Source organism: Apis cerana, linkage group LG5 (assembly GCF_029169275.1).
Source record: "Apis cerana isolate GH-2021 linkage group LG5, AcerK_1.0, whole genome shotgun sequence".
Taxonomy (NCBI): domain Eukaryota; kingdom Metazoa; phylum Arthropoda; class Insecta; order Hymenoptera; family Apidae; genus Apis; species Apis cerana.
The window spans coordinates 3,835,114-3,861,057 of NC_083856.1; the positions used below are offsets into that span (position 1 = coordinate 3,835,114).

General features: G+C 34.6%; 1 protein-coding gene across 3 annotated transcripts in view; it reads right to left on the reverse strand.

Annotated features, from left to right (window-relative positions):
- LOC108001387 (hemicentin-2) overlaps positions 1-25,944 on the reverse strand; it is a 146,437-nt gene that overhangs the window by 30,094 nt on the left and 90,399 nt on the right. For 2 of the 3 annotated variants that reach the window (XM_062074569.1, XM_017062372.3), the window contains exons 2-7: positions 22,598-22,727; positions 16,696-16,907; positions 15,745-16,062; positions 6,225-6,376; positions 1,691-1,966; positions 1,139-1,298 (exon numbers count right to left, since the gene is read on the reverse strand). In XM_062074569.1, the coding sequence (XP_061930553.1) occupies positions 1,139-1,298; positions 1,691-1,966; positions 6,225-6,376; positions 15,745-16,062; positions 16,696-16,907; positions 22,598-22,727 (1,248 nt within the window). Of the gene's footprint in view, positions 1-1,138; positions 1,299-1,690; positions 1,967-6,224; positions 6,377-15,744; positions 16,063-16,695; positions 16,908-19,285; positions 20,000-22,597; positions 22,728-25,944 lie in introns of those variants that run through there. The other variant, XM_062074570.1, reaches the window with a different exon arrangement.

The following is a 25,944-nucleotide window of genomic DNA, read 5'->3' on the forward strand; positions in this document are numbered from 1 at the left end:
GCGAATATTTATTTGCTGTGAATCTGAAAAAGCATAAAAAATTGCCAACATTTTAAGGTCTTCGAGTCGAATTCGTGAACAGGAAGATTCGTTAACTCGATTCGCGAAATTCTTGGAGGGACTCGACTCCAAGGATCAATGTCAACAGTCGAAACGACGACACGACGCGATGGCTTAAAACATTAGGATGAATCCGCGGTTCCCTTTAACTCCCCCCGCCACCCTGACTTAGCACATTGCCAGGCTGCGTTCACCCACACATGAATATTCAGTTACGCTTTACATACATTGAATATGCATCGCAGTCCTTCCTTCCCTCTTAGGTCATTTACAAGATGCAGATACGCCGGGTCGCCACCATCACCGACCATTCTAATAGAATAACTGGTGCCGTGCGTTTTACAGAAAACTATCCTCAGTCTGTCTTCCGCCTCTTCTCCCTTATCGCCATCCACTCACGCTTCCTTTCACACCGATCCCCTCCACCCTCGATTCTCTCGATTCTGGTTATACGCAGTACTCGTCCCATCTACTTGCCATCGATTAAGTAATTATCGAGCAGCGGCAAATTAGAGAATTTCGAGGGGAGAATATCAAGCCCGTGGCCGTAATTCTATTCGTGACCTCTTCCGTTGTTCTCGTGATTAACGAGGGCTCGAGATCGAGCCGGTCCGCTTTTGTGTTAACGCGGAAGGAGAACGGTGTTGTTTGGCTGGAATTTTACTCGACTCGTTGTTTCAGTGAAGTTTCATTGTCCGATTGTGTTGGATACGGATCGTGAATCGACAGGATAAACGCGTGAATCGATTATGGGAATGCGAGTGAGTTGTTTGATAATTGATGATTTAAAGTAAGAGAAAGTGAACTGATTTATCATATTTCGACTCGATTCGTTTCGTTTCCGTTTACATTCTTACTCTTTGTGCGATTAATAATGAATTTATTCACGAAAATAATTATTTTATGAGAAATAGTAAAAAAGATCTTTCGTTGATTTCAAATGAAATAATATGTAAATATAATTGTATTCTTTATATTTCATTCGATTTTTTAACATTTTAAAATTTCAATCTATAATCGAATTAATATATTTATTCGGAAGAAACTGGAGAAATCAGAGTAAAATACATGAACTTACACATTATTTGGAGAGTCACCGGATTACTGGCAGTCTTCCCTTCGCTGTTGGCAACGAGACAAGTGTAATCACCTGCCGAGTATCGAGTTATACGCTGAAGAACCAGAGAATGATCGCTGAGGACGATACCTGCCGTGGCATTGTTTTTAAGCTCTCTGCCCTGAAACGAATAATGCTGTTTAACTTCAAAAATACTCCTTTATAAGAGTAATAATGAATACAAGGCATTTAATTTTACGTTAATTTTTTAAATTTATTGTAGATTAAACATGAAATATATTTCTTTATTTCCTATCCAAAAATTGTGAACAACTTTTAAAATTATTTTATTTAAGTTAATTCTTATAAATAATACATAAAACAAGGAACAAATAAAATAAAATTTTTATAAAAGATGTTCAATAACTTTCTAACTGAGTTTCATAACTGAGTTTAAAATAAAAAAAAATTGCTAACTAAAAAGCATAAGCATTATATTTTCAATGCTTTTAAGATCAAGCCAAAACCTTATCTTTGCAAAACCTTTTAAACCTATAGAATGTCAAGACTTACATCCTTAAACCAGGCAAGCTTGTACACTTTTGGATTAGCCCTGACCGAGCACTCGAAGTAGACGTCGTCACCCTCTTTGATATCATCTGGATTCAAGGTCTTGCCCATCTTCAGAGTTACCACAGGCTGATACTGCACGTCCAGCCTCCACCTATCCTCCAAAGCGCTTTCAGGAATAACAGGATTCTCCGCCCGACAAGTTAAGTATTTGCCGTCGTCGTCGATGCTTGGCACGAAACTCAGGATACTAAGAGTCTGATTATTTTCCAGCGCGTACTGCCAATAAAAACATACCTCTTAGTTTAACTTATATTAGAAGAATGGTTGAACGAGATGAATAATTCTTATGGAAGATAAACAGCACGAGATAATACAAAATTGAGTTAATATTTTTAAATATGAAATGAACGTTTGATTGAATTTTAAATATTTCGCTATTGATACTTTTTTATTGCTGCGAGTCAAATTGATATCTATTAATATTTGTTATCATAGATTCCAATTTTTATCTTTTGTAATATAAGTAAAAGAATTTATTTTTACTTTGCCGTTACAAAATGCATCATATTCATAACTAATTTAAATATCTCTATCACAACAGATTCAGATATAATGTAATATACAAATATTAATATATCTCAATAACACTACTAAAATACAAAATTCTACATAACCAGATAAAATTAAGATTTATATTATCAATAATTTCAAACAATTAACAATTATGAACCAGATAAAATCATCTTGATTTAACTTGATTCAAAGAATTCGAGTATCCATCTAACTCTTTCTCTCGTCGTGACACTCGGTATATACATCCTCTTTCACAAACACTTTCCACCCCACGTTTCTCCATTAACCCCATCATCCACCACTTACCTCGATCCCCCAAAATCCCGCAAAGATTAACGCCACTGATTTGACGTCGACGAAACAGGTAAACAGATTTCGCAAGCCGTGGTTCGCCGTGCCCCGTAAACGAAAGCATCCGAGCGATTTGTCACCGGTTTAATACGAAAATCCATTCGGCACAGCGCAAGGGAAATGAGAAAATAAAGGGGCGAAGCGGAGCCGGGAAGTTGAAAAAGAGATTAACGATTTTTCAGAATTTACGATGCAGTCGCGTGAGGAAAATGTAACCCCCTCCCTTGTGTAGGGGTGGCGAGAGGTCGATGACTGTCTCTCTGGTTTTCAGTTTTCTATTTTCTTTTATTGCACGCCGCGTAACCTTCCGTTTCCGCGATGTCATTTTAATGATAGCACCATACAGGCATACATATCGAGAAAAGCCGCGTATTTCGCACCGAGTATCACGAGCACGATGAATGGAGCTAACGGTTCGTCAGGATGAATGTCGCTTCGTCTCTCTTTCTCTCACTTTCTCTGTTTCGTTCCTTCTTTTTTCAACTCCGCCTGACCGGTAGTGATGGGATCAAGTGTATCGCAAACATGGTAACTCGGTGAAATTAAAGTTGCGCGTCAAATTAAAGTCGTTTATTTTTATCATCGGGAGATTGATTAATGGATAGAATCGATCTGATGTATTTCTCGTTTCAATTTCTTCTAACTCTTAAAATTATTTCAGTGATATTTATTTACTTATTTATCGATATTCATTTCCAAAAAACGAGGAAGATACTTTCAAATAGAATCGACAAATCATTTTCAATAATAATAAATAATTAGATGTATACGTTTCATTATTATTATTTTTTTTAATTTCTTTAGAGACACGCATCTTCAAGCTTTATAAAATACCATTTTTAAACAATCGTAAGATGGAAAAAGTTCACAAGACTACGAACTCTACGAAATGAATCCCCCACGTTGGATTTAATCTCTATCCATATAAATGTATGCCGAAATTTATTCCCATCGCTACTGACCAACGTCATTCTTCGTTTATTTCGCCCGTCTCTCCTCCTATTCTGTCACGGCGTTGACAGTTCCTCTCTCTCTCTCTCTCTCTCTCTCTCTCTCGTTCCTCCAACCGTGAACCTCCATCAGCTCGTCCGGTTCGCATAGTCGCGGCACGATCGAATTTCTCGATAAAGGTCCGCGGGATGGTTGAACATTCGCGTCGATATATCTTCGCAACGGAGATCGTGCGTGTTGGGCAGGATGCGAGCCAAAGCTGAAACTTTATCCGCGCAGAAATTGCGGACATCTCTTCCGCGGACGACGCAAAATAAATCAGATCTTTCACGGGTTTCGCCACGCTTTATAACATTTCCCGTCTGCGCCAGCTGACGCCTCGATCGAGTTATGGATCCACATAATTTATCTGTCTATTCTTCAGCGAGATGACCAAAGTATGCGGGAAATGTTACGTTATTTTGCGGATATATCTTGACGTAAATCAGGGGTTTGAATGATTGAACGAATTTTTGGCGTATTCGTCGATGAAAAGAAGAGTCATTTGCGCTGATGATGATCTTTCCTCGTTCATTATGGTTAGTTAAGGTGATAATTGAGTGGGGAGGGTTGAATTTGATAACGAATACGACGAATTTCCTGATGTTTAGAAATATTTTCTTGGCATAATTAGTTATATCACGATTTTCGAACTATGAATTTTCTTTTTTTTTTTTTTTTGTATCTTTAAATACGATAGACTTTTCGTGCAAAATAATAAAGATAAAATACGTGATTAAACATGAATGCAAATGTGCATAGCCGATGGACATGAAATAATATGGTTGTAAATTAAATAACCAATGACTGGCACAAATTAATGCAATAGAACATTAGATAAGCCGTAACATTTTAAAAGGATCAGAGATAAGTTCTATTTTAAAATAATTATGGAAATTGAACAAGAATAAAGGTATTTATACGGGATGAATATAACTTATTAAGATAGTTATATTAATAAATTTAATTATTGATCAATTTCAATATTGATAATGACAAAGCATTTGTCATTCCAGAATAATTTTCTCGGCAACATTAAATAAAACTCAACTATTAATTTCAAAATTCACGCAAAAGTTCATTTATTATACCATAGATAACACTGTTCGCATTTCTCGATTCATTTCGCACAATTTTTCACGCGAAACTTCCTCTCATATATACATTATATATATAATACATATACCTTCCATAAGAACGAAGCAAAATTCAAACACTGACCGAAAACTTGTATAAAAAGGGGGAAATTTCTGCTTCGAGAAATATATAATACGAAAGATTCGGTTTTCTGTTTTCGTGCGATTACGATGGAGGAAAAGTCTCGTTGCAAATAAAAAAAGAAAAAAAACGGAGGAAAGGTCTTTCGTAATTTATCGAGGAAGGCGTGGAACGAGTTGAGGGAAAAGAAGGGAGGAGTATTCCAATAGATTCGAACTTCTACTTCGTCAGTTCCGGTGGAGGTGTCGAGATCGTAACGCAAAAAAAAGAAGCAGACCGGTTGTTGAAAAAAAAAAAGAAAAAAACGAAATAACTTCATTGCACCAACTTCCTGATGAATCGTTGCGAATTGGACTTGTCGATTTCGCGAATTCTCCTTAGAATCGCGTCACGAAGCTGAAGTTGCACGATGCACATAACGCGTGGAACTTGGAAACTCGAAACCGCTAACGTGGTCGATTCGATTAGCGATTTTCGCTATTTGCTGATTCCGTAAAACTCGCGACTTTATTTTCGTTCCGTATTTTTCTCCTCCAACTCGCAACGTGGATGCTGTCGAGGCTCGTTCCCGAAACGAGATCGATAAATGTATCGAAATGGAAACGTTTTGTTGCGGTGGAGAAATTTCTGCGAATACCGGGTAATATATTTTTCGTGAAAAATATTGATAACAGACGGAAGAGTTAAGAGAAAATAAATATAGCTCGAAAGAGAAAAGTAAATTGAAGGAAACTTTATGTTCTTTATCTACGAGATGCGATATGAAATCGCATTTCTTTTAAGTGGCACGATTCTATTCGGTCTTATATTGTATTAGAAAATTGTGGAACAAAAGGAGAAATTGAAATTGATATCTACGTCTTTTGCCCTCGATTATAATTATCGTGATGATATAAATTAATATTGGAATAAAAACAAATTAAAAATATATATTCAAGTATAAGGAATAGCCATCAAAACGAGTATGGTATATTTTTTCGATATCTCTTGAAAAAAGTGGGCCGATTTTAAAAAACGAGATAAACAATTTTGAACCAGGGAAATAACAAGGCTCCAATCAGAATATTGGTCGCAAGAAATTGTATTAAAGACAGAACGACGCGCACTATTGGATTTTGCAAAATTCCAATTACTAGCAGTGGAACGTTTTTAATTATCGCGAATTATGTTACACATTGTTTTTAATATCAATGCATTCCCTTTCTTTCTCTCTCTTTTTCTCTCCCTCTACGGGCATTGTAATCCACTCGTTCGATAGAATTACGACGTGAATAAAGAACGAACCAATTTTCGTCGTTGCAATGCGAACAATATTTCCATAATAAATCCTCTATAAAATAAATGTACGCTTTTAATCGGCATTTGCGGAAATTGTTGGAAATTTATTCTCGACAAAGCTTACGTTTTGCGCTATTTTCTTAATCTGCTTGTCCCCTTTCCACCAAGTAATTACTGGTTCTGGTCTAGAACCACTTGTCCTGCACTCCACTTCGTAGTTTTTGTCAGCGGAAACTCGAGGCTCCTTCGTCAAAATTTGCACGACCAATGGCTTTACTGAAATAGAAAAGAACAAAGTGTTGGGTTTTGTCAGAGATCAATTAACGACGATCGAAGAACAAATTTTGGTATTTGATAAATTTTCAATCATTCTTATTCTTTTCTCTGAATCCATTCTTGGGATTTCTTTCTCAGTGAAAAGTAGTTGTCGATCGATAAAAATATCGAATATGAATTTCGATGCATCGTCGAGTTACTTCCAGGCTAACAAGAAAACTTTGTTTCCTTCAAAATTCAGCTTCAAAGTCTCAAAACTTTTGCTAGATTGTAGGGGGGGATCGAAACTGATATCGAGTAATTTCTATTTCTAGGCAAAGTTAATAAAGTTATATTGCACAGATTTTTCTTAGTTTATCAACCAATCATCATTTGATCTAAAGAAGAAAGATTCTCAATTTTTCTTTTTACTAAAATTTGAATCATGCGTTTCTTTGCGTATGATAAAATAATTTCATTTTTTGGATTACGAAAATTTTATTTCCCAATATGATTTGTTATAGGTCGCAAGAAAACGCGATTGTTAAAAATTCATTCTAATGGAAGGATACAAATAAAAATTTCATGCACAATTTTCTAACTTGACTCTTAAGTTGACTTAAACCTTATTATACAACCAACTCTCACCTAGTTGTAAAAACAAATTTTCCTTCTGAATAGCTTAACTTTAACCAACTTATGCAAGCGCCACCACTTTTCGAACTTATCCTCTTCGCTCTGTCGTTCGTGAAAACTGCAAATTATTCCGACGTCTCATTTTCGTCGCCCTCCATGTGTTGAAATAATACGAACGAATTCAAGAAGACGATGAGGCGAGAATGTCTAATTTTTCAAGACATCAATGGAACGCGTTTAATCAATGAGTTCTTAAATTTGATGTGACAATTTCATGTCTTTATTCTGTATTTTTACAATGTGATACCATGACGATTGATGTCTATTGCGTTTATAAATCATTGCATTATTAAATTATATAATTCGATGGTCATAATTATGATCGATTTATTTTATTAAGATAAAATAGTATTAGAAAGTCATCGATGATATGTTATATTGTCATTATATACGAATGTGGAGTATATATATATCATAGATTGTATAATATTTTATTTTCAACTTCAATAATAGATGAAATGATAAATAATTAATTGAAATTCCAGATTAATGAAATATAATTATAGATCTATCTATTTCAGACTTTAGAAAAAGTTTCATCGTTATCACTGATAGATATATTGATAAAATATTTAATAATTTTCGAGTTTAACGTAATTTAATAATGAGCACGAGACAAGATAACGCGTCGTTCGAAATTACAAAAACAAAGAAGAGGTACGTATCTTGTAATGTAAGGGTATCACATTGCTCAGGGTTAAAGAGAGTCTTTCAAGACGTTTACGGCCACGTGAATGAGGCTCGAAGAAGTATTACACGATGAAAGAACCTCTTGAAATCCTGTCGACGCAGTACAACGATAAATCTCAATTATTTAATTTCTTACGCCAACAGCTATCGTGTTTTGTGGCCCAGATGAATGATTCGAAAAAACCTTAATGAATAACAATTAAGAACTTTTGATGGAAAAATTGTACATAATGATCTTTATATAATCATTTTATAAACAGCACAATTTATAGAAGTAGAATATAATTTTATAAATTATTATTAATTATAAATGTTATAGATAATTCTTGAAGTAAATTATAATTAAAATTCTTCAGAGCATCGATATATAATATTATATTTTACAAAGATATAAATTATAATATTTTTAATTCAATTGTTTAAGAAATGCTTTAGAAATCATGAAAATTCGTAAATCTCCATCGTAACTTTTAAATTTTATTCTTTGCTAAAAATATTCACTGATACTCTAACTGATACATAAATTTAAATATATCATATGCAAAATTCATTATAATTATTGACTGTTACTTATATCACGTAATTTTGCAGAACGAATAATAGAGAATATTGAATTTCCTATTAACGCTTGTGCGTTGCCTACGGAAATTCATAGGTTGGAACATATACATCTGTCACGGTAAAGACATATATGTACCGCCTGTCCATTTCCATCAGCGATAAATCTTGGAACGTCTATTGATTGCAATTATTGCATGCAATATTGGATCGCCTTAATCACGCAGAATAAGGTATATGTGACGGCAACGAGTTGTAGCGGTATTGGTTTTGCATTAATCGTTTCATCATTTTGACATTTTATCAAATAAAATTAACGAATATAGTCAATAAAAGAGAAATATAATGTATGTACATAATATAATATTACTAAAGAAATTTATGAAAAAATTTCTAAAAATTTTTATTTTAATATTGTATTATATTAGAAAAAAAAAGTAGAATAAATTAAAATCAATTGTAATACACATCTAAATGCTAATTTATATAATTTGAATTCAGTTTCATTCAGAAAACTGTTATTCCCTTATCATATTGTTTTGAATGAATGTACATTTCGATAATTTATTAAAATTTTGAAAGTATCTAATACATTATTAAATACTAAATGCGAAAGTGCAATATCTTGTCAATTTAATTATTCGAAATATTTAAAATTGATTAAATGATAATAAATTAATCATACCAAATATTTTCTTTCCTATTTTTAATGTCATATGAATAATTTTTACATCAATCTAATCAAATCTAAAAATATTTATATATAATTTCATTCAAAAGATTTAAAGAAATCAATAAAAGAAAATCCCCCTCTTCTATTCTTAAAACAAAATCAATATTTTGCTATCTTCCTTGGTCCAAATTTAATAATTATCGACGCAAAAAAACAAAAGAGCAGTTGTGTTTAGCGCGATCCATAATACCACGTTGCCCATCACGCGGTCTGCCTCGTAAATTCCAACGTACGTTTATGCACCGCCACAACCAGCCACTCGTACAACCCCTAATTGCCATTAGTCGGTAGCCACTTCTCTGAAATTGGTTCCTCCGTTCCGTTTCGTGGATTCTCCCGCTACTGTATGTGCAACGGTGATCCTTCTCATCGTATGACCAATTCCTCCTCGTTCCCTTATACATATGTTCACATTTCTAAAGATCCTTATTACTGGGAACAGTCGATCCTGTCCACGTAAAAACGATATTCTTTGAAACTTAAAGGGGGAAAACAATGAAGGATCTTTTTTAAATGGAAGTGACATGGAGATAATTGTTGACTGTAAGATGAAAAATGTTTTATAGTTTTGATAAGGTATGCTTGATAATTTTCAATATTGATAAAAATGATTAAATTAATTGATTCTTTAATTTTTTTAATAGAAAATGTTTAAATTCAGCGAATATAAATAATATTGCATTCTTTTCCTATGGAATATCCGTGTGTGGTTGATTGTGTTTCATTATTTTAAAATTATTCTACTTGTTGGATTATTATTACATCACTTTTCTACTTTCCTTCTCTCTTTTATCTCGCTTTTTGAAAGGAATAAATTTATATAATAATAAATTTAATAAAATAAACCTTTCGATTTTAAAAGAAGATTTTAAAAAGTATTTAATATCTATAAAAATGATTAATAACATTAATTATTGTTCATATTTAACAACAGAATTAACATAAAATATATACAACTTTTTATTATTTAAAACGATATTATTTATAACAATTTATTTCAACGAATGAAATTAAAAAAGAAAACAATAAAAAAGAAACAATAAGAAGAAAATACCGCGAGTTAAACGAAATCCGAAGTCCGAGTGCCCAGCAATTTTAACTTTCAATTAGTCTATGATGTTGAAAAATCGTGGACAAGAATCGCGAAAGTTCGTTTCGTGCGAAACACGTCAGAAACACGTATGAAGCATCGATAAGAATGGAAAAGCTGAAATCAAAGGCTGTATCGTTTGTTGCACGAAGCATCGCGTGTTGTTGCATCGTGATCACGGCTTCCTACCTTTCAAGAAACAATGGGGAATTGACTGTACTTTTTGCGATCAATTAGTGAAAAAAAAAAAAATCCGTTCCAGATTGCTCCTCCGTGATTGGATTGCTTTAAAACGTTGAACGAAAATTTCGATTTGTAGTAGTTGCATATTTGTATTGCTTTTATTTTTGCCTTCAGAAGAGTTAACACGAGTGGCGTAAAACAATGTACAGAGTGTTCGAATAGAATAGATAAAGAACTTAGTCAAAGAACAGTTAGCCTGAAAAGTAAGAAATAAATAAAATAAAGTTGGCATGCAAAAATTGTTTGTTAAAGATTATTCAAATTATAAGCAATTTAATTTTTCACTGGACGAAGTGAAATGAAGATAGAATTTTCCATCTCATCCTATCTTTATTATTAATTTGAAAAATAATTTTCAACAAATATTTTTGGATTAATTTTTCTATTTGGTTCGATCTCTAATTATTGATATAAATTCTTTTCCAAAAATTTTATACCACAATTACAAATCATTATTAGCGATTTTTATCGCTAGAAAAGAAAAGTAAGAATTCGATATTATCAATAAAATAACACGAAAGAAAAGAACTATATATATATAGAAAATAAGAATATTCATTATAATTCAACACGCGCAATCTATATTTGGAATACAATATTATAGAAATTAAAAAATTAGAACGAAGAAAAATAAATGTTAAACCTATTCACGTTACGTTTATCACACGCATACTGCATTTTTACATTTCGAGCGCCCGACGAAGTTTACCTTGTGCTATTATTGTTAATTTGAGTGTATAAGCTTCGCCTACGACGCACGTTCTATTGACTTACCAATGCACGTCCATCGTTTACATAGATGTATGGCCAACCATCGAAATCATGAATTAACACCTACATGATTAACGTTTCACGATCTACCTTAATGTCGCCACCCGTATTTATCTTGGAAAATTATCGTTTTCTGTTCGAATATTCCTCTAAAGATCGTCAATTTGATATAACCTCGTCAATCTATTGCTTTGCAACTGAATTTTCGTTTCTTTGAATGCTCATCTGGATTTTTCCAAATTCGTTTCATGGATCGATGATTTCAATAAAAATGATCCGTGTTTTAAATTGATTTAAGTTGACGTTTATTAATTAAAACGTGCACATATTTTTATTTTTGAATCGTATCTGATATTTCATTCTCGTGGCTTGAAAATATCATTAAAAATATAGAGAATATTTTTCTACTATTTCATAAATGAATTAATATAATTCATCTAAAATCATAATTTCGCAATAGTGAGGATGATTTCGTGACACGGATGATCTTATAATGATTTTTCGTGGAGAACCGGAATAATTTGGCGAGAAGATCCATCATATCGTTTCGGGTTTATTATTAATTATCGTTCCAGGAATAATTCAAACATGCATCGTTGCTCGCGAGCAAATATTGTGACCGAACACGATTGTACATCTGCACAGTCACGAGTAGCCGCCGTATGCGCGCATGTTTCATGCGTGCACGCGTTTGGTGAGCATTCAGATCAACCGGATGTGAATTATCGGCGATCAGAGTGGCGATACATATCAATAATACGATGCCCGTTTATGCTACTCTTTAATTAGCACCGCAAATTGCTCTATTTAGACATTAAAGGGATAATTATTTGCCTCTACACTCGTAGGAATATGGCCCGTTTAATTTTTAATGCAACATTTTAGATTTAATCACGATACAATTTGTCTTTTATTCTCTATGCTCTTATTCTCTTTTTAATTACGTATAAAGTTTAATATTGACGAGGAAAGTTTTTTTTAGAAATTAATTTTAATTATAATACCGAGATATACATAAATATGTTTAAAGATTAGATTTAGAAAAAGAGAAAATAAAATAGAGAATTACTATAACAAATTCTGTTCATTTGAAACATTAAAGGCAAGACTTTTTTCATGATTAAAAATATAAACCAAATATAATCATATATTTGTTAAAAATTATTTCATTCCTTTAAATATCCTATTTCGTGCCACGATACGTTGTACATAAATTATAATCATTCGACCAATCTGTTAAATCACTTAAACGAGGAAAGCGTGTAAAGGATCACAAGGAATCGATCGTCAAAATCAGACAATGACGTACGAATTAAGCACGAGCACGAGCCACTAATGATTTTACGCGTGTTTGCATTAACGTTATCGCCAAGTTCGAATAGTTTTACCCCTCGTAACGATTACGATTCCCGACCAAAACTCTCTAAACCGGCGTGTTCCAACCCCTTCACCCAATGGAACCACCTTCCAACCCCGTATGCACAATATATCTCGTCACCCCGAGCACCAACTCGTTGCTTGCGAACACCTAAACGCGTGCCACAGTCGTACAAGCGCATTCTTCGCCCTGTACACCGCAAGAGCGTACAATTGCACATATACATCATACACATGTATACACATATACAGAGTGTCTCATTTAAATCGACCCGAATATCTGCCAAATTAATGTTTCGAATAAAAAATTTTTAAAATTAAACGTAATCAATTTAATCATAGACGTATGTAAAGAACAAAAACTTTATACATTTGATTATTTAAATAATCGTGTAAAGTATATTATATACCTTCTTGATCTAACCTATCCACTATATTTCTAGTCCAGAGAATGTTCCTATTTTAAATATCCCTACTTTTTGTAAATAGCACCGCTATTCCAAATCAAACTTCCTATCTAAATTTAACAGCTCATCAATAATTCGAGGGGGTCGATTTAAATTGGACACCCTGTATACACACGAAACCAGAAGCGTGTATGGCACACACGACGCCTCGTCACCGGTATCGACCGACAACGGTTGAACACGGCAAGAACTCGGTGTAGAAACACGGAATCGAAGCCGCGAGGGCAGCGGGCACGCGATCCACTGATCCGTCTTGCGAGAGGCGTTACTGTTATCTTCAACGTTCGATCTCGAATGGGACGACTAATAGGTTCAGCGCGTGAACACCTTGTCCCGGCAGGACCACGTGAAAAGGCGTTCGGTAGCCGGGAGAGAGAGAGGGCTCCCAAGAAATCGTCGTGGAGAATTGTTTAACCGCGATGGTAGATAGGGCGATAACCGGGGCAGAGGCCGATCAAGCGCCCTCTAGGTCAGGTGGCTTCGCGCGGGCCGCGGAGAATATTACTTTGAAGCGTTTATCGGTGGATCTAGCACGCTGGATTTTCCTCTGATTCCCTTTCAGATTAGGTCGAATTGGACTTTAATTCCGATAGTCGTACGGGAATCATTCTACGATGTTCTGTTTCCTTTCGTGGCACGAACGTGGGTATGGATATCGAATCGAGCGAATTAATCGCACGCACGGTGAATCGATCGAAAGATATTCGGGTTTTGAATGGAACTAGGAGGGATTGTTAAAAATTGCAAAAATGAGGCTGATTTATATGTCAGAAAAGTTATACGGTTTATAATTATTAGCATTAATTTTGATTAATTTTTATTTAAATATGCGAATAAGGATGGATAAGATTGATTGTCGAATTCCCGAAACCAGTCACAACCGCTTAATAGCATATCAACGTGGATAGATACAAGCTTAATATCTTTCGAATAATAATCAATATTAATTATGTATTCAATGTGCGAGTAATTGCATATGGTCGGCGAGATTCTATCAATGAAAACAAATTGTGAAATAATTATTAATGATCTCGAGCTAATCCAGTTTATCGATTATTGACAACCGATAATTTTATTTATAAGAAAAAATATATGTTTATGTGATCAGTATTTATATGAAGTTGCAATGAGTTATAAATTGTTGAACGCGTATGTAGAATGTTTTTAAATCGGTTGCAAATATGAACATTTTAAAGCCATAAGAAATCAGACTGTCTATCTTGAGTCGAACATGCAAATCGCGCATTCAGCGTGACTTATGCGTTAATCATGCGTGCAAACAACTGGTTTCTGCATAATTTCATTACAAATCTCGAATCAAAGATCAGAAAAAATTTCTTGCATCTCTTTAAATATTTTCCACTTGACTGGAACCAGTATCAAAATTCTATCTGTTTATAGTACACGGAAGTGCATAATTTGCTATTCGCACAATTTCACTATGACTATGATATGACGTGTATGATTAGAAATACAAATTTTGGCAAGCAATTTGAGAACATACACGAAGAAAAATTGCATCTTTTCATCTTATTTTATATAATTTATATTGAATGAGATACAACTCTTCGCTTTCTTTTGAATATCAAATTTTATTTTATTTCTCTTATTTTAATATTTTTTGATATTTCCTTAATATAAGTTCGATGAATAATTACACAATAAGAGAACTGAATCAGCCATTTATAAATTATATTTTAATTACATTTTATTGCATTTTCACGATAAAAATAATGAAATAAATATTTCAATAATTCCTTTTTCGTGAATTATTAACCTGCGATTAAATTACAGACGAGATTGTCTAATTAAATTTGTTTGAATCTGTGTATCAAACTATATACAATTATCATTGTTATTCGAATTCTAAAATTATTTTCAGAAAGTGATTTACAAAGAAAATTTTTTAAATTTATTAATCTAGCTATTTCTCAAAATATTACCAGTCAGTAAACTCACTAAATAAATTCTGCTTCCTGATTAATCATTTATTCAAATTCCTTTCTCTCCATTCATCTCTCTAATTTATTCCTGTTCCTAAATAAACGTGCAAGTTTCGTTTCGAAGAATATTCTCATTAACCAATGGCAATTTCCCAAGAAATTTTACATTTTATATTGCTTATCTATTTAAATCCCACTGATCGCAAATTATTTCAATTACGTCTATAAGATGGAAAAAATGGAACAATATAATATAGTAACAACGTCTACATGCCAAAGAATATTATATCTTTAGAGAAACACTAATCCTAAATTTATATTATCATTACAACTTCCTCATGTAAATAATAAATAAAAATAATATACCATATTTAAACATTATCTTTGTTCTATCATTGATCATTAAACAAGATAATGTCCTAAATTTTTATTTCTAGCACAACTCGATAAAAACTATAGATAATACAAAAAATAATACGCACTATAGCTATCTCTTTTCAGAAGAAAACACGCATTGAAACTAATTTACCTTGGAATTGATCTATTATACTTGTAAACCCAACGTGCTCACGTTCCAGACCATTGATCGTTCCAGATCACTGATCACTGAATAAGATTCCTTTTATTTAATTAATCAAAACAATACAGTTGAAAGCCTCGAGCACCCTCATCAATTACATTAATTCCGAGTAGGAAAATTTTAAAAGTCTAAATTCGAAGTGATATTTCGTTCCTCGCCAATCTTTCGCCATAGTTTAAAATAAAAGGATCGAAAAATTAAAAAAAAAAAAAAGATTAAAATTACAGTTTCATGTACTTACGATTCATATCCAAGATGACCAGCCTGGTCTGCGGTGGCACCAAATTTGTGTTGCTCGCCTCGCAGATCAATCGAGCCTTCAGATGTTGCCTTCCAACTTTGGGATAGGACAAGAGGTTAACCGTGAGTCCGGTCTCGGCGTTGTAGCGATAGGATTCGTCTATCACGGTGTTCTCGAGGTACCACGTCAGTTTCGGGGGCGGCCTGCCACCTCGTACCTCGCAAATCAGGTTCACGTCACTCCCCTCGTTGTACGGCTCCTCCAACCTCGAGATGTCCCTCGTCGTCCCGTCCAGTATCATCGGCTTCGACGGAGGAACTGCGCGCCAAACGCACACGTGTAAACGCACGATACACCCGTGTGTATTCGTGTGCACGCACACGAGAGCACGCGCACACGTGATTGAATCAGCGGAAATGCGGATTGATTATTTGTCCGCCGCTTGAGAATGGCTGATCTATCGCGCTGGCTGCGTGCCGGCGTGATTTACTCGTGAAAGATTGATTAGGGCCAATTGAGTTCCGCTGATGCGAGTGATTTACCATACGGTGAATACTCTTTTGTCGACGATTACGTGCAAACCCTGGCAAACGAACGGCTAAAAACCGTCGAGTCCCCGGTTGAATTTCCGCGTGAAACGGTAAATTGCGCACCAACTTGGCCACCGAGTGATTTATTTATATCCAAGGGTTGGATATTTAATTCTTTCCACCGTTGGATAGAACTACGAGTAAATTTCATACGAATAAATAATCGTTTTTTCTCTTTTTCGAATTAGATATATTATTATATGTCGTATCTTGCGCAATATTAGATTGGATTTCTTGTTCGACAGTTTATAATTATATTAATCTTTCTTGTTATATGATTAGGCACGATCGAACGGCAATATTAATTGCGATATAATTCAGACACACTGTAATTTCTGATAAGTTGAAATGAATTACTCACCTATAACAGTTAAATTCATCTTTTGCTTTCTCGTCGGCGAATTCTTAAAGTCCACTCGACACCGATAGATCCCTTCGTCCTTAGTTTCCAGCCGATCGATGCTGAGGTGAGCAGGATTCGACGCTGTGATAAAAAAAGCTCTTGGTCCCAGTGCCGTCGGCGACGACCAGAGGCGAGCATTGTTGAACTGTCGGCGACCACGGACGTCGAAGCTGAAACCATCGGTTGTACTTCTTTGTAGCTATGTCAAGTAACCACGAAACTATTGTCTTTTTATTGTATGAACTTGTATCGAATCGATGGTATCATGGAAAAAAGTAGAAAACAGTACTTTTTTTAAATCGTACGAAGACTTTGATAGAACTTTCTAATGAAAAAGTTGTTAGATTGGAAAATCGATATAATGATAGAAAATAACAATAGAAAAAATAATTTTGAGAAATAAATCATATATTTAATGCATCATCTTATAGTTAATGTATTTTACGTTATTTTTTCATAAATTGTGTACTTTGCAAACGTGGAAAATCGTTATCAATTTACTTTTCCATTTCAATATCTATTCTGTCCAAATAATGGAGAAAGTAACACGGCAAAAATATATGAAACGAGTTTTCTTGTATTTTTGGATAGTAATGAAAATTTTGTATCTACGTCAAATGCAAAATATCATATAATTTAAAAAAAATAATTTATTGACGTAATCATATCAATTTTCCACGAATTAATTATTCAACTGATATTTTTATAAAGAAAACTGATAGTTTTTTTTATATAATTGAACATTATTTCACTTTTAGTCTACTTTTACTTTTACTTTAATTTCTACCATATTTCTGCTCGAAATCCTTAACAATTTCATTTATTAAGAGATTTAGATTGTAATGCTGTAAAAAAAAAAAAAAAAGATTTCAACGGATCCACGTTTCTTCGTAGAGAACATTTCTGTTAGATACGAGTTAATACTAAAATCCCATGGAACTGAGACGAGAATTTTCATGGAACAAGCACCTATAATCTCGAAGATCCGACAGTCGACAACGGTCTTCGAGCCGTCTTGCGTCGTACACTTTAGTTGGTGTAACGTGCGAAGTTGAGAACATGCTCGTACAAGCTCCTCAGATCCTCGACGATTCCGTCTTCGATCCAACTACGAATTTCGAAATCATTGGTAACACGATTATGAAGTGGATAATCGTGTCTTCTGAGTCTAATTGAGCATGAGGGAAACTTTCGTTCGCGAAATTTAATAATGCTTCAAGTTTAATTGCGAGAAAATCTTGAAAATCTTTTCAAGTGTAAAATAAATACATATATACATTTTTTTAATAAATGGATTAATAATTGAAGGAATTAATATTTACTTTTTTATTGGATTGTATTTATAAAGCTCTCTTTTTTTAATTTTCATGCCATGCTTTCTTTTTCAATTTCATTCTTTACATCCTTTTTTCGTATCTTGTTGAAAATGATTAATATGAATATTGTTATATTTCAAATATATTTTACGAATATTTCGTTTCAAAAAGCATTTCTTTTCAATTTAGATGGATTTCTATCCCTTTGTTAAGTAAATGTTCATAAAATTTTTTATTAACTTTAAAGGATTGTTTATTTTCCGATCCATATGTATGTTTTTTGCAGTAGCTGTACGAAATTAATTTGTATTGTAGTAACTTTCTGTATAGTTAATTGAATATACAGGACTTCATAAAGATATATCTATTTTCGTTATTTCTATTTTCTTCGAGCATAAAAACCATTATAAGTTGAGCAAGCAAATCAGTTTCCCGATAGGAATGTACTATTGAAATAAATTGACTATTGAATAAAAAATAATGATTTTCTTTGGAAAGCATAGCTGTTGTTTTCTTTATTATTTTTTTCCTTTATTCATGGTTAAATTTTTTATAGACTCACAGTAGAAAATATCATATCATCGATTGCTATTTTATAAATTCATAATTACATAATACACATCAATTTTCTTCCAATTTTTAGAAACTAATCATAATGAAATATTAAGAAATATTGGAAAAATGATGGAATATCGACATTTCTGTGTAAGCGTTGAAACACAAGATAATTATTTTGAGATTCTAAAGAAAAATCCGAAAAACACACACATGTAACGTAGAAGAACAGGCAAAATATCTAAAATAAAAGTATTCGTTCGCATTACGGAAAATCAAATTTTTATTATCAGATTTCGTTCTTCTTCTTCGAACATTTTCAAATCCATTCCTCATCCTCCTCGCACATCTTCCACCTTCTCAAACACATTTAGAAGATCCTGCTACGTAATTCCAACATCGGGATCACAGAGTCCAAGCAAACTCGCGATTTAAGATCCTCCAGTACGCTGTGAAGGTCTTAACGGGGGAAAAGCGTAACGGAATTATAATTCGACGGGATAAAGGGGTTAGGCGCATACATCGTGGAGAGCCATCTTCCTTGCGTGATTGCATATTAAACATTCCCACCCCCCAGGAAGGGAATCCGAAGAGAGGAAAAGGGACGGAAGTCGGGACAACGGATACGTTGAATCTTTATCCCCCTTCCCCTCGTCATCCCTATCTGTTTTTCTTACCTCTGATATCGCGACAGAAGTGAGAAGGGGTGCAAAGAAAGAAGATAGAGAGATCGCAGGGAGCGTGGAAGCCGACCGGTTTCCTCACGACCGACTAAAAGTTAAATTGCGTTCCAGGGCTGCACGGGAGTTCGGATTTCCGCTCGTGACTGAGTATTCCCAAAGCTGTCCCACTCCACCGGCTGCTTCCGCGGCATTGACGTTGAAATACGATTTAATTCTTCCACTTCGCACTTCCAACAGACGAGGAAAGCGCTTCCGTGACGTGCCGCTGCCGTCCGGACATCCGTGTGGTTGCTTGCCTTCAGGCGGCTAGCCCTCAGGGCCCTTCCCATATGGATGCAACCAGCCACGCATACACGCTCGCCTCTGCATATTCGACGGGATCCCTCGTCTCTTTTCAGAAAATCGCCAGGCTTCCGTGGGCGGTTGAAAACGATTCGTGGGTATAACGCGTTCGTTCCTCGGCTTTCGACGAGCGATAACCCTGGCAAAGAGCGATTCCAAGCTGTCTGAGTTCCCGGCTGAATCTTTCGATCGATCGCGCCGTCTCTCGCGTGCCTCGTCGATCACCTCGGCCGATTCGCGGAGATTTTCGAAAGAAGAATCGACGATCGAACGCGGGACCGGATGGAAATCGAGGCGATTCCCGGTTCGCCCCGGTTTTTATTGGAAATCACGAGAGGCGGATTTGAGAATTGAGGCGAGAATCGACGGCGCAACCGTGAATACCGTGGCGCGATAACTTGAGAACTGGTCCCTCGTGGCTTCTACGTTGCACGTTATGTTTACGTTTCTTTTGAAAAGTTTTGATTTGTTAATGGATAGTGCGTATGTTATGACTGTGGTATTCTTGGAATAATTTAATCCATTGTTTATAAATTGTATTTGTATAGTTGTGAAGAAAACAATTTTTGATTGTGTAATGTAGCGATAATCATATCTTAATAATGTTATATGAAATTATATATATTATAAAAGAGATTTATTAGTAATTTATTAAAATAAAGTTAATTTAATGTTAAATTATATTTTTTTATGTAAAAATATAATAAAGTTACCTTCATATTTCTAGAATATACTTATTATATGCGTATACTTTTCGATCAAACGAACAAAACTCACGTTACCTACTTGTAAAATCTATTTTATAAAAGAATGGACTTTCGTCTCTCTCGATTCCTATATACATTCGATAATAAACTATTAAGTCGTGAAAGAACGATCATTCGCATAATGCAAACGATTTAAATATTTCCAAGGAGAGTAGCGAATGAAATTGGACAGATTCAATTTTATGAAACGATGTCCCTACAGAGCAATTGAAGAGGTTGTTCAGAGATCTCACAAATATTACTAGAAATTTCATGAAAAGTCGAAGGTTGTCTGAAGAAAATAAAAAGAATAAGGAAACGTAGAAAATCGGGGTCATCGAGGGAAACGAAGTAAGTAGATGAATCGATAATCGAGAGAATCGAATGAACCAGACGTTCCGATGAGAAGAAGGGGATGAAAGATTCAAGTAGCCGAATAAATCGGCGTAATGTGATCACAAGTCACAGAATAAGCGGGTGTTACGTGACAGGGATAACACGAGTGAGTACGAAAGGGTAAGATTTAAAAAACAATTTAATCAACTTAACTAAAAGGGATTCCAAATATAATATCATAATTCGTCCAAGCTTTCACGATATGCAGAGGAGTAGATTTACATATATAAAACAAGCCAACGCTTATCTCTCGACATGGGTTGGCTTGAGGGCACAACTAGCATTCCGTTTTTCATTTCTCGTTGGATTAGTCAAAAAATTACCCCTGTTTATCAAAGCATACTCTACGGTGCTTACTATTAATCATAATCACGAGTGCTGTTCGCTTTCTCTTTAGAATGCACGTTTTCATTATGCTGCATTAATTTAGGAAACCCCCTATTATTTCTCGTACATATATGAACAAATTTAGCGTACATTGATAAGTATATTGTGAAATATTGTGCGAGCTATACGAACAGAAGCCATAAAAGATTTGAACATTACGTCATTAAATCAAGTACATCTCAGTAATAAATTTTTAGAGTAGATTTTTGCAAATATTAGAAAATATTGTATTCCTAATTTACTATTTTTCTGATTTATAATCTATCCAATCTAATTTTCTTCGTGCTAAAATCCATGACTTTTATATCTCCTAAGAAACTGATATAAATCTGACAATAAAAGCCATTTTGTTAACGATTTACGATGTACTTATAAAATCGTAATTCTGAGTATCTGACTTACGAGTTATTTTACGTGAAATGTAACAAAAAAAAATTCCTTTTCAAGCTTAGAAGCTGAATTCTTAAGAACTTAAGAAATGCGAAACGTATCTTCTTTATTGTCTGTTCATGAAGCAAGATGTCGCGACAAATCGAGGAAAACAAGGGGAAAGGCAAGGAATGATATTTGCTATTTCCCGTCTTTAACAGTCTGGTGCACGTATGATAAGCGAGGAAGCGTGCCTAACCATAAATATTTTACTGCTCCACCGGAGGAATAGTACGCGGAAAGCTCGAAGTCGAGAAAGATACAAGGGGGCGCGTCTGTCTGCCTCTAAATTTAAGGTTCTCCCTCCTCTCCCTCCCCCCACGGGGGAGGATTAAACTGACTTTACAACAGGCGACGACCTATGCCCCCCGCGATTCACATATACCTCCGCCTTTTCTCTTTTTTAGACAGAAGCGGAGGAGAGAGAAGGAGATGGGAGGGAGGCAGGAGACGATGCATCGCCTGCCCCCTCACATATCTTACACCTTATTACATTTCTTAAATATGATCCGAGCAGCGCCAAGAGATTCCACGCGATCCCGGTGTTTCCGCACCCTCTTGGTCGAAGGCGAGTCTGTCGCGCTTCTTTGAGGGGATGGGGAGGGGGAAGCGAGGTTCGAAGGTTTGCGGGCCAAGCACCATTCTATATGCAAAATTTCACGGGTCGCGGAAGCGAAATAGCGAGTCGGCAAGCAAATGAAGTTCACCGTGGAAAATAACGCGAGGAATTTCTGGACCGTCCTTTATCCACCCCTACGGCCACGCCTGCAGTGCTCCTCGTTTTATTTCTTCCGAGCAATTTATATTCCCGGATTATCGAGTTTTGGGAAAATTTTAGATGACGCGATACGTAACCCCGTTGGTAGAGAATTTCTGACGAATTCGTGACTTTTTATCGCGGTACATGAATCGTGATGATGAGTGGAGGGGAAGAGGGAGGAGGGGGTAAGAATTAATAGTTTGTTTCGATCGATTGCAATTTCGATTTGCGTTATTGCTAGCTCACCTGTAGATGGGTTCTCCAGCACCCTCCTTGTACCACAGTACCATGCTCACTTCGTCGTTGTCGGCAGAACGAATATCACAAGGAAGGTGCACTTTGTTTCCTACAACCCCGCTGATAGTAATCACTGGAACTGAAAATGAAAAAATGAAATGTTATTGGTTAATTGTATTACGATAAAATGAAGTAAAAGTTGTTTAAGCTTGAAAACTTGTTGATCAAGTTTGAAACTTTTATTTTTCTTCAATATTATTACGGGGAAACTCGATGATGTAATCACAATTAACTGAAGATTAATAGAGAATTCTTGAGAATTTTATGATAATGCTTGATTCATAGAATATGAAAGATATAAAGATTTTATAGTTTGAAATACTTCAAAAATGGAATAAAACTAATATTTTATAAACTGTAATATTTACTTCATACAATAATGCATAATGAACAATATAAATTATAAGAAAAAATATCGAATAAATGATAGTTTTCAAACTTTAAGTATTATTCTTAGAATAAATAGTTTCAATGCAATCTTAAGCTTTACTTAAAGTTTACATTTTCCTTCTTGACACAAAAATGTGTCTATAAAATATTAAAACGAAACAATAAATCTATCTTATACCTCTAACATCCTTAGATATTAAAAAAAGAGATATTCTTTATATTCATCTTTAAACATTTTGTTTTTACCCATCCGAGTATGAACAATCTTTCACAAATTTTATCAAGAATCGAACACCATCTCTTCTAAGAGACGAACAGAAGAAATCTCTTAAAAAAAATTGTTAAAATCCACTGTCACGATCCAAATATAACCAACAAACCAAAAAGGAATTAAATCATACGAAGTACGCGGATCAACGAAGATAATTAACCGCATTCGTTTCCTCGTGGGCGGATTGGATGGTTTTACAAGGCAATAGAAATCCAACCAAGATGGTGCACGCGAGTTACACAGAGAAGACATCCTTCGGGATTAGGTCTCATTACACGGGAATTCAGTGGTAGACATACGCGTTGACGGTTCAACTCGTGGCTTGCCGAGTTTAAGGCAGTCGTCGACTGACTCGTTTTGGCCAGGTTCACGATGCTGACTGTGGTTAACGAGGGTGGTTTGATATCCTCACCACCCCTACCCGATTAGATTTACATGTAGATGGAGTTATCACGTTTTAACGAGGTACAGGGTGACGAGGTGTATCCGCCAACACCGCCACCCCTTATCTCTCTTCTTCCTTGATTGACATGTTTGCCATCGTTGTCAGACGAAAATCAACGATTGCACCACTGCTCCCAGGATTGATCGTTCCCAAGGATCTCATCGATCACTGACACTCTGCACCACGGTTGTAATGGACCCACTGTTACATAGATTTCCATCTTAGGTCGATGATGCACCCTCTTGCAAAGTTGGGAAATAGCCGCGAAAATCGAGGAACCGTTGAGTTGGGGATGGATAGGTGGATGTGTGTCTGAAGATGAACCGTTGTAAAGTTTGTCTGTCAATTCTGACTGAAACTATCATTGATCGAACAAGTTTCTACGTTAAATTTCTCGTATTGTAAGATTTGTGAATTCTATTGTCAAATTTGTTCGATAATAGAAGAGATATCATAGAGAAATAGAAAATTTTGTTTGGAGTAATATTTACTCGGTAAATAATTGAAATTCCATTTGTTTATAAATATTAATTTGTTCGAATGGTTATTATTTATTTAAAAAGAAGTATTTTAGGTAAATTTGTATCTATAACACGTAAATAATAAATGATAAATGATGAATGGATAATATTTGAATAAAATTACTAAATGTATTTTAACAATTGTGTATAAATTATACTTGTAGGAATCGATTATATCGATTATCCTAATTATATAACCTGTCTAACATTAATTATTTAAACTATTGTGACATATTTATCGATAACGTTATAAAATATTAAAATTTTTAATTACTGAAATGTATTCCAAATATTTCCTTCAATTTTTCATTATAACAATGTCAATCAATCCGATTGAAGAATATCTATGAACGTTAATAATTAATAAGCGTCAATTACCAAACTGAACGGAAAATTAATTCAAATTTACTCCATTAAGAATTATATCATTCAATGATATATTTATAGAAAACAGGAATGTATTGTTAACATTATGCGACTTGTTTTTATTTGTTATTAAATAACGATAAAAAAATAACAAAATTTCCCCATAAAGCTTCACAAAATAATTGTCAATCTTTAGACAAAATGCAATAAAGAAGTAAGAAGAGCGATAACTTATAAAGCATCGTTCCCTTAACCATTAATGCCGTGAAAGTTTATCGTCGATTTGCCACGAATAGGTTCTTCACCATTTTCCTCCATAGTTGGCCGATATATCGGTCGTCTAATTCGCCGGATGTGTAGCGTGCATCGCGATCCGTTCCATTGGCGAAGAATTCTCGAACGCCCACGTCGTTCCCGGTACGGATCGATGCCACGACTCACGATTCATAAATAACCTTTCTACGCGGAAAACGAATCCGTCAACGAATCCTGCTTCTTAACTAGCCAATTCGAGGTAACATCAAACGCAATACCCGCCTTTTTTTCCATCCTTTCCTTCTTTTAGGCCTTTAGGTTGGCAGCCTCGTAAATAAGTGATCTTCTTGTTTCAAGAAATGCGCGGGAACATCTTGAATTCCACGATCTGGATGATCCCTTTCGTGCCAAGAATATCGGTCGCATTTATTTTCTCTCTTTTTTTTTTCATTGGATACGTAAATTTAACTTATTTTTCTTCAATGTTTTCGTTTCTCCCCGCTTCGCCGAAATGAAATATAATATTATTCCACTTGAAAGAATCCGTTTTCGATCCTTTTCTTTCCTCTCCTTTGTTCTCGAGTTTTACGAGAAACGATATTCTGTCCCAATGCGATATTTTCTGATAGTTTATCGATGTGCTGAATTATTTTTTATACGGAATTTAAATGGGAGGATTGTAAAGATTGACTGAGAGATCGATTTTGTTATTTTTTTTAATTGATATATTACGATGTATTAATAAAATTGTTTCAATTGTGTTGTAAAATTTTATTGAAATTTTAACGAATATAAAAATATTTAATATTTATTAATATTTACGTAATACATATGGGATGATAGCTGGATGAAAATTATTGATATTATCTCACTCACTCTTGTCGTTATAATCTAAATTCGTGCGGCGATAGATCTTATTTCTGTGTTAATTATTTCCTCGAGTGGCATACAGGATCATTTTACGATAATGGTGGAACGAAGTGAAGCTATTAAGATGTACTAGCCAGTCGTCGTTCGAGTATCGTTCGTTATCTTTCTCATGATATTA